The sequence below is a fragment of the Salmo salar genome, chromosome ssa09 (assembly GCF_905237065.1).
Source record: "Salmo salar chromosome ssa09, Ssal_v3.1, whole genome shotgun sequence".
NCBI lineage: Eukaryota > Metazoa > Chordata > Actinopteri > Salmoniformes > Salmonidae > Salmo > Salmo salar.
Genome location: NC_059450.1, coordinates 35412134 through 35422285, shown reverse-complemented (window position 1 = coordinate 35422285; position 10152 = coordinate 35412134). Strand labels below are relative to the sequence as shown.

General features: G+C 43.4%; 1 protein-coding gene across 2 annotated transcripts; it reads left to right on the top strand.

The window, feature by feature from the left end:
* Nucleotides 1-1171: 1171 nt before the first annotated feature.
* Nucleotides 1172-9764, top strand: LOC106611272 (leucine-rich repeat transmembrane protein FLRT2). 2 transcript variants are annotated; one of them, XM_014211307.2, is made up of 3 exons: nucleotides 1172-1756; nucleotides 4667-4812; nucleotides 5289-9764. In XM_014211307.2, exon 3 carries the CDS (start codon nucleotides 5320-5322, stop codon nucleotides 7279-7281), a length of 1962 nt encoding a protein of 653 aa, XP_014066782.1. In that variant the 5' UTR covers nucleotides 1172-1756; nucleotides 4667-4812; nucleotides 5289-5319; the 3' UTR covers nucleotides 7282-9764. The 2 variants fall into 2 exon arrangements, with proteins under 2 accessions (XP_014066782.1, XP_014066781.1); XM_014211306.2 differs by having other exon boundaries at nucleotides 4667-9764.
* The last annotated feature ends 388 nt before the right edge of the window (nucleotides 9765-10152 follow it).

Genomic DNA, 10152 nt, shown 5'->3' with positions numbered 1-10152 from the left:
GTTTCATCTCAGCGGGAGACTGTCTGCCAACAGTGGTCGGAGAATTCCGGTCCTGCTGTAACATTTTGTAATCCTATCCCAGTCCAACTCTTCACAAGAAAGTATTAGCCACTTAATGTTCCTGATTAGAAGGAACCCAAAATAGTCTTTCAAGACTCTTTTATTTTCACTTTGGTAATAGTCTTTTTGAAAAATAAATTGTGTACATTCATTATATGCGGAGCTGTGGTTCATATGTTATAGCCTCATGCAATATAGCCCAATAGCATATCAATAATGATTAAATGAGACACATGTATGTGGTATGCAACTAGCTAATGACAGAGGAGCAACGTTGACTAGTTCATTTGTTTCATAGCCAGGCACTGATGCCTCTTGTGAGGAAGTGATGCCCACACATTCCACCACAAAGCCAGCACCTACAGTTTAACCTACAGAGGAGGCCCCTCAGCCAACTGGTTCTGGGGCTCTGTTCACAAACACAAACAGACCCCACAGAGCCTAGGACAGCAACACAATTAGACCCAATCAAATTATGAGTAAATGCTTCCTGGCCCTAAACAGAGATTACACAGTAGCAGAATACCTGACCACTGTAACTGACCCAAAATTAAGGAAATCATTGGCTATGTACTGAATCAATGAGCATAGCCTTGACAATGAGAGAGGTCACCATAGATAGACCTGGCTCTCAAGTGAAGACATGACATGTGGCCACTGTCCACAAAATGAGGTGGAAACAGCTGCACTTCTTAACCTCCTGCTTGCTTCATTTATGAATATATTAGAGACACATATTTCCCACAGATTACAAAGATTTTAAAAACAAAACAAACATTGATAAAGTTCCATATCTGTTAGGAGAAATAAAAACAACATTGTAAATGCCACAAATAGTTATCTGTTTCATTATCTTCCCCCACCAGTGTACTACAACGACTTGCACATTGCTAAAACAGGGTAAATAGCTGATAATATAACACTAGAAATGTCTTTATCTTTTTGAAACCGTTGCGAGTGCAATGTTTACTGTTATTTTCTGAACGTTTTTTGTTGATGCTTTTATTTCTTCTCACTTTTGTTTATTGTTTATTTCACTTGCTGTGGCAATTTAAACAGATGCCAATAAAGCTCCATTGCATTGAATTAGATAGCGAGAGAGAGAGAGAGAGAGAGAGAGAGAGAGCAGTGGCAGTGAGGAGAGATCGCTATCAGCTGAATTGATTGCAGTAAACGTCTCCCAAGGGTTTCAAGGGGAAAAGGCAATTCTTGCATTAGCAATAAACTATCCGATGTTAGTCACTGTGACTGGGAGATCGGACCGCTTTATTGGGAACAGCGCTCTGCCGCTGCATTCGGGTGTACACGGGGAAGGGGTGGGAGCCAAAAGTCCCCCGTTCTTCGCCTAATGTAATCATTTAATCTTTTGAAGGCAACGCGGAACTCGGGGGCGCCTCTGAACCAGCACAAGAGGCAAAAGACTGCTGCTGGGGCATCGTGCTGCGGATAAACTGAATCGTTGCCTGGACCCGGACCCAAGTGGACAGCATGCCCCCCGCAACACCACCTACCTTCGGGGAGTCTCGGACAGAGTCACTAGGACTACGGAGTACACCCATCAATATGTGGAATCGCAGCGTTGCCTGAAATTGTAAAAGCCTGCGCTAGGTGTCATTTACTGGGGGGATCTGACCAGGGATAGTTCACCATGCTCAATGGATATACAGTAAAACGGCTTTCAGAATCTCCGAAAAAGGTGAAGTAAGACACATTACTTTGTTGTTGCCCGTCTTACTGGTAGCCTATAGGCTATCCTATGTTTTATCGCTAACATCTGGACATGCGTTTTGAAATACATACTACGCATACTACACTAGGTATATAATAGCCCTGCGATGGTAAATATACATGTATATATATTAAAACTTTAAATGGGCAATCTGCAGTTGAAACAATAACAGAGTGGTACCCCGCCACTGATTTGGTAAAGAGCTGAGGGATGGATGGGGCTGGACTAATGTCACCACTCTCAAATTCATAGACAGAGCTATGGATGCAAGGACTGACCATCCATGATATAACAATTGTAGTTTCAACTATGTTTTGAGGCTATACATTGTTTGTTTACAATTACATTGTTTACAAGCAATAGAGTCAAGCAAGCTTGTGTTTTGGGGTTAGATGTGGTATGACAGTTAAACTAAGGTCATGAGGCATTCATAAGTTCTATTCCTGAAGTATCAATGGGTATATATCATACATTTTTAAGTCTAACAATTGATGTAGCAGTCGCAGATTGCTGCTTTAACTAAAATATAATTAATTGGATTTTACGCATATGTTTTACGCACACATATTATGTTTATTTCGAAATGGAAAACAAGCCTACAACACTAACTGCATATTTTCAACAAAATCTATTTATATATTTTTTATTGTATTTGAATAAGACACTGCAAGTGAGCCGTTTCAGACATTAAATATATTGGCACCGCAAGTCTCTCCCTATATTCCCACTTTTTGCGCAGCGTTTGAAATTCACCTGCGGTCTGTGACAAATTGGTAAGGATGAGGAACTTTTACGTCCGCTGCTGTTGGCGACTGTAATCAACCTTAAAATTGATGGCTAAGATTGAGACATCGGCCAAGATTTTTACGGACGTTGCCGAGGCTTTACCTGTGATAAGTAAATAGGTATCCAGTTAGAAACTGATGATCCATGTTTTGCAGTCTACCATTCGTTGCGGGGGAGGCACACCAACTAACCTCCTTGTCAGCCAGACTTCTGATCCTCCTGCCCTGACAGTGTAAACAGTGGAGAGTTACATCATCAGATAATGCCTTAGCCATTTTGGATGACATTTGAGGAAATGACAGCCAGCCATGTGTAATATCATTACCTGCCCCCTTCATCTCTTAACTACCTTTATAATTAATTAATGTGGTCATATCTGAAGATCAGTACCAACAGCTTAAAAAATTGATACTGTCTGAGGTTGCATAGTGGTGATATTGTCAATTATGGAAGGTGGGTTGCAAGTTTATTTGTGACTGCTTGAATACAAACTGTATTGGTCCACTTTAGTGTACTCTTTTACACTCTATTTTATTTGCATAACAAGTTAATTAAAGATGTCAACTCTCCATTGTATGTTTTAGAGCATAATCGTCATTAACTGCATATTTAAGCCATTCAACTTCACTGGAGTATTGTGTCTTGTCTTGTGACCTTGTGCATTCAGCACCTCTTCCTTCAGAGAAGTAGTAGTCCACATCGATCTTAGTTTCCCCCCGAACAGTAGACATTTGTCCAGTTTTATCTCTGTTGACAGCCCATGTTCATCATGTCCAGCAAGTTGCAAGTTGCTCTTCCCCCTCTAACGAAAACAACTGAATCACATTTTTTTTATTTAAATAGAACTGTTTTTACTGATGGTTCTGTGTATCTCTCTGTCTGTGTAAGAGCTGTGTTATAACATGTCATTCTTCATGCCATGTGTATCTCTCTCTCTGTGTAAGAGCTGTGTTATAAAATGTCATTCTTCATGCCATGTGTATCTCTCTCTCTGTGTAAGAGCTGTGTTATAACATGTCATTCTTCATGCCATGTGTATCCCTCTCTGTGTAAGAGCTGTGTTATAAAATGTCATTCTTCATGCCATGTGTATCTCTCTCTCTGTGTAAGAGCTGTGTTATAAAATGTCATTCTTCATGCCATGTGTATCTCTCTCTCTGTGTAAGAGCTGTGTTATACAATGTCATTCTTCATGCCATGTGTATCCCTCTCTGTGTAAGAGCTGTGTTATAAAATGTCATTCTTCATGCCATGTGCATCTCTCTCTCTCTCTCTCTCTCTCTCTCTCTCTCTCTCATTGGAGGACTGTTCTGTGCTTCCTGTGAGTGCAGTGGAGCAGAGCTCTGTCCATCACCGCGGCATTTGACAGATTAAACACCTCAATGCCCTCTACAAGTTTGAGTGCACAGAGCCAGTGATCTCTTCAGCATCACTCACTTCACGACTCAGCGCTCATAAGACATTTGCCAGCTCGTCTTTATTCCTGACTCAATTTACTTTATTTATTGATCTATTTATTCATTTATGTATGCATTTGTTTTTCTATTTATTTATTTCTCTCTCTGTGTTGATTTCATTCAGCATTTCTTGCCAGCTTCAGCACAAGCTGAAGTAAAAAAAAGTACAACCTGCACATTGATAATGTGCAACTCCACACGATTATGTTTCCATTGTTGATTTTGATATGGATTAAACCCGCAATGCTTTACTGAAATGTTCATAGACACTTCATTTTTACAACTATGTAATTATGAGTTACAATACTTCTTACATTGTTCATTCTAATGTAATTACACTGTAAGAACACTGTAATGTAAGTGATATCTAATTATTTTTTACAACAAGAGCATGGTCCAACATCAACTTTTGAAATTATATCTACTGCTGCAGTACATGTGTGGTGAGGAATATGAAATAAGAGTGTCTGTCAAACTCATTACCATGCACCAGTCTGTTCTATCCAATTGACAACTCTTCACTTTGTCTTTGAGTTATTCAAATTAAAGTATTCCTTTCTGTTTATATAGAGGAAACACAAGCATTCTAAGAAAGAACAGCCCACTGATTTCTCTATTTGTCTCTTTGAAATAGGCCTCTGGATCCAAATTTCAAGTCCAACGGAGGCTGCATCAGTCTGTGCCCAGCCGTGTGTGAAGCAAAAGAGAGAAACAGCAAGGGAGAGACTGAAAGAGAGGAAGAGAAGGAGGAGGGAGGGCTCTCCAATGATAACCCTGAGTGTACGTTACACGGCTCTCTGGTAGCCACCATTTTAAATTGGCCCTCACAGTGCTCCGCAGCGGCTGACTGAGAGTGAAAATGTGATGAGCTTTTCTGTCGTCCCCATAGCGAGCGAGCGTGGATGGAGGCCGGCTAAGGAGGCACATTGCTTAATGAGACCATTGCTCTTGTGTTGGGAGGCTTAGGACAGGCAATTACTGAGGGATTACCACCAGAGGCCTCCTCCAGCAGTGCTGCTGCCGCCGCTCGGCCACTGCTTACTGCTGGGGCAGAGAACTAAGCAGACACAGCTTGTTACAGATTTTTTTTTTTCCTCTTTGGATTTTTATTGTTTTTGTTCCTTTTTTTGTTGTGGTGGTTGTTGGTTGGAATTTGTAGTTTTTCTTACGACAAATCGTCTGTATGTTATATTGTTAATAATGGAGCTCCATCAGTCAGGGCATGTGTGGAATAAGGACTGGGTCTCTTTCCTCAGGCCATGGATACCCATACTGCTGGGCCTGCACATGCAGTTCTCCCGGGCGTCCGGGTCCAGCTGCCCAGAGGAGTGCCGCTGTGACAGGACCTTTGTTTACTGCAATGAGAGGAGCCTAACCTCGGTGCCTCTAGGGATCGGAGAGGGCTACAAGACCCTCTACCTCCACAACAACCAGATAAACAATGCCGGCTTCCCCTTGGAGTTTCACCACGTAGCCTCCGTGGAGAATGTCTATCTCTACGGCAACCAGCTTGACGAGTTCCCCATCAACCTGCCCAAGAATGTTCGGGTGCTGCACCTGCAGGAGAACAATATCCAGACCATCTCCCGGACCGCACTGGCCCAGCTGCTGTGGCTGGAGGAGCTACATCTGGACGATAACTCCATCTCCACGGTCGGGGTGGAAGAGGGGGCGTTCAGAGAGGCCATCAGCCTCAAGATGCTCTTCCTTACAAAGAATCATCTGAGCAGCGTCCCTATTGGTCTACCGGAAGATCTCAAAGAGCTGCGATTGGACGAGAACCGGATCGCGGTTATCGCCGAGGAGGCGTTCAGGAATGTGACGAGGTTAGAGCGCCTCCTGCTGGATGGGAACCTGCTGACAGACGAGGGTGTGGCGCCTGGAACCTTCCAGGACCTGGTAATGCTCCGGGAGCTGTCGCTGGCACGGAACTCCCTCACCTACCCGCCCCCGCTGCTCCCGGGGGACGTTCTGGTGAAGCTGAACTTTCAGGATAATCAGATGAATGAGATCCCTGTGACGTCCTTCGAGGGACTGAGAAGGCTAGAGAGGCTGGATATTTCCAACAACCAGCTGCAGTCCCTGACACAGGGGGTCTTTGACGGCCTCGTCAGCCTCAGACAGCTCACTGTTCGGAACAACCTTTGGCTGTGTGACTGCAGCATTAACTGGGTCATACTGTGGTTAAAGTCCCTGCCAACCTCCCTCAACGTGCGCGGCTTCATGTGCCAGAAGCCTGAGAGGGTCCGTGGCATGGTAATCAGAGAGCTGAACACTGAGCTGATCCAGTGCCCTGACAGCACCACGACTGCCCCGCCGCCCATCAACCTGCCCCCCACCTCACCAGGCCTCACCTCCCGCTCCCCTCCCTCCTCGACAGACTCCCCATCAGACATGCACTCCCTCTCTCCCCCCTCCAAGCTCCCCTCCTCACCCACACATCACCCCCCTCTCTTCTCCTCTTCCCCTCCCAGAGACCGGGAACAGAGGACTAACCTGCCACCTCTGGACCCAGAGCGGGAGAACCTGCAGATCAAGTTCACCATACTCAACGGTTCAGCCATCCACGTCAGCTGGGTGGCCTCCTTCCCTGTCACAGCCTACAAGGTCACCTGGGCCAAGATGGGTCCCAGCCTGTCTGGAGACACGGTCCGTGATAGGATGGTGGGAGGGGAGCACCGGGGCATACGGTTGGCCAACCTCGAGCCTAAATCCACCTACCGGATCTGTGTCATCCCCTTAGACGCGTTCAATAACTACCGGCCCAAGGATGATACAGTGTGTTCAGAGGCTGTGACTAAGCCGGTCTCCTATGGTCCAGATAATAATAAAGGTCCGTTGTGGCCGGAGCAGGCCACCCAGCAGGACCCTAGCTCTCCCTTCCTCCTGGCTGGCCTCATTGGAGGCGCTGTGATCGTTGTCCTGGTGCTTCTCCTCAGCATATTCTGCTGGCACATGCACAAGAAGGACCGGTCGTCCTCGACCAATTGGAAATACAACAAGGGCAGGAGAAAAGATGACTATGGAGAGGCAGGGACCAAAAAGGATAACTCTATACTGGAAATGACTGAGACCAGTTTCCAGATAGTGTCCCTGAACAACGAGCAGCTCCTGAAGGGAGACTACCGCATACAGCCCATGTATACCCCTAATGGGGGCATAGGCTTCAGAGACTTCCCTGTGGGGAACAATAGCACAGTATACTGCAAGAACAATGTTCAAGCAGACACAGACTTTTGCCGTGCATGATGGTTTTGCACAACAGAGTGTTATAGAACCCCCTTTGTATTAACACATACACTTAACTACATACAGTACCCTGTACAGTATATATTTCATAGACCCCTGTGTCTACAATGTAATTTATACACCAGCTGAACTATAATGTTGAATTCAGCTACCTTTTATATTCCCTTAGTTAAAATGCTAATTGATTTATAAGTTATTGGTTTCTTGAAGTTGTGTTACTCGGTTCTGTGCAGACAGATTTGTCCAATCAGAGTTCTCTCATCATTTTATATAAAGTTTGATTCTGATTTGAGCTCCATAACCGCTGGGCCATTTTATATTCAGTTTGGTTCTGATTTGAGCTCCATAACCACCGGGTCATTTTATATTCAGTTTGGTTCTGATTTGAGCTCCATAACCGCTGGGCCATTTTATATTCACTTTGGTTCTGATTTGAGCTCCATAACCGCTGGGCCATTTTATATTCAGTTTGCTTCTGATTTGAGCTCCATAACCACTGGGCCGTTTTGAAGTCATGTGATAGCCAGACAGTGTACTCATTGCTACAAAATTTGCCTCGCCAGTGAGGAATCTAACAAGCACAGTGTCCATAACAGATATGGCTATCCCATGTTTTGGCAATGGGAATTGAAATAATTGGGGGTTATGTAAATTAGACTTGCTGTGTCAACTCAATGTGACAGAGAGAACCAATATAAAGAACCAGCCATTCAGGAAATTATATTTGGAGAGAAATCTTTTCTCACGGTAAGGATTTGAGAGAGAGAGGATCGGAGGGACAGAGGGAAGGAAGGAGGGAGTGAGAAAGAAAGAGAGAGAAATAGAGAGAGTGAGAGGGGGTGGAGAGAGCGAGAGAGGGAGAGAGAGAGAGTGAGCAGAATCTGTGCATTCAAATATACCACAAGAGGGCAGAGTTTTTTTTATGATGGTCAATTAGTCATTACATTAATTTCTTGGACATTGCTTAGTACTGATCAGAGAACAGAGATTCTACAGATGTCGTCCTGCTGCATTGAGTGACATCTCTCTCATCTTCACATATCACAACAACAACAACAACAAAAAACAGAGAGATCTGTTGGCCTAAAAGCTACACGGACTCCTGGGTTTGGAGTGCTGATCAAGGATCAGTTTAGCCTTTTAGATCATATTGAATAAGAATTCAATGGACAGGAGGGAACTGATTCTAGTTAACCTCTCCTACTCTGGAATGCTTTACGAATAGAAGCCCTAATCCAAGTATTTCTCTCAATAACAACCCACTCCTATGTTATTGGCCACTGGTCACTTACCACAACTTGGATATAGAGTTTATGAAACGGTAGAAGTAATCAAGCTTTGTTGAACCTTTTGATTGTTTCCCAAGCTGTTGAAAGATTAGTTTTTTTTTATGGACTTGACTCTGCAAATCATGCACAAGTCATACGTTTGCATTTTACGCTTTCCATTAAGTAGAATTACAGCGTAAGGAAACTGTACTGTTTGTGATAGTTGAGAATGAAAGATGGGTGTTAAACACATAGCAGAGTTAACTGGAACAAGCATGTCTGTCCAGAAGGATGGAAAGCAACTATTTCAGTTTTTGTTCAACAAAAAATGATGTTATGGTATTACATTATATGTGCCTTGAAATTATCCGCTCATAATGTAATGTCTTTTGAATCCATGTTTTTGCACAAACGTGTACTGTACTGTATATACATACAATTGACATTGAATTGTTGTTGAAAAAAACTATTGCCTGGTATTTGATGATTTATTTTTGTCGTATTGCTTTTTCTTTTCTTCTTTTACCTCACTTTAAATTCCCTTCACATTTGATCTCAGAATGTTCCTGACTTCTAAGATAACAGGAAATCATTTTTAGAGATTTGATCCATGATGCTACTGTCTTCTCTGGGAGAAATACACAAATGATGTAGAGAAGCTATAATGATGCTTTGAGTTATTTTCCATCAACATGTCTCTTCAGATCTCACCAATTTGGAACAGACTTTACATGTGTAGGCTGAATAATTAAGACAATTCTGAAACACTGAATGTTACCCTTGAGAACCAAGTCTGGGCAGATGATACTGCAATTTGTTTGTTACAAAATGTATTGTGTCCCATATCAAATCACTTGTTAAGGGGATTTAGAACATTGAGGGGTTGCTTTTATATCTCTAACATTCCAAAACCATATACAGTACTGTAGTAAGTTGCATCCCTCATCCTCAGACATTCATTCAACCTCTGACATTCGGTTTCATGAAGCTTCTATTTTATAATCTATTTACCAAGACTCTATTCTAATTAAAGGTCAATGGACATGTTGTAAGGCAGAACTTCTTCATTCACAATTGATACCTCTACCCACATTGAAGGGCACACAGACTAGTAGTCCTCTTTGGCTCTCTGACACCTTTTCTACTGAAGGATGCAATTACATGAACCAGTACAGAACCAGGCCAGGTTTCTGCTGTTGTCCTCATTAGTCTTGTGTTGTGTGTGTGTGTGTGTGTGTGTGTGTGTGTGTGTGTGTGTGTGTGTGTGTGTGCGTGTGCGTGTGCGTGTGCGCGTGCGTGCGTGCGTGCGTGCGTATATGTACACATACTCTCCTGTGATTCCTCTGAGAGCAGAGAACTTAAAGAGACCTATAGATAGTGTACCGCTCTAAATAACCTACCTCTGACCTCTAACCTATGTTCCTGGTGGGCCTGGTGGAGACAGCAATCAGCCTTTAGACTCACACTTCTGTGCCCTCCAGTTATGTGGTCATCCATAAAATAGTTCAACTACCAAACAAACACTCCCTCTCTGGGGAGTCCAGTGTCCATGAGTGAGATACTTTTTTGAGGACATACAGTATTTGAAGATAGTGTATACATA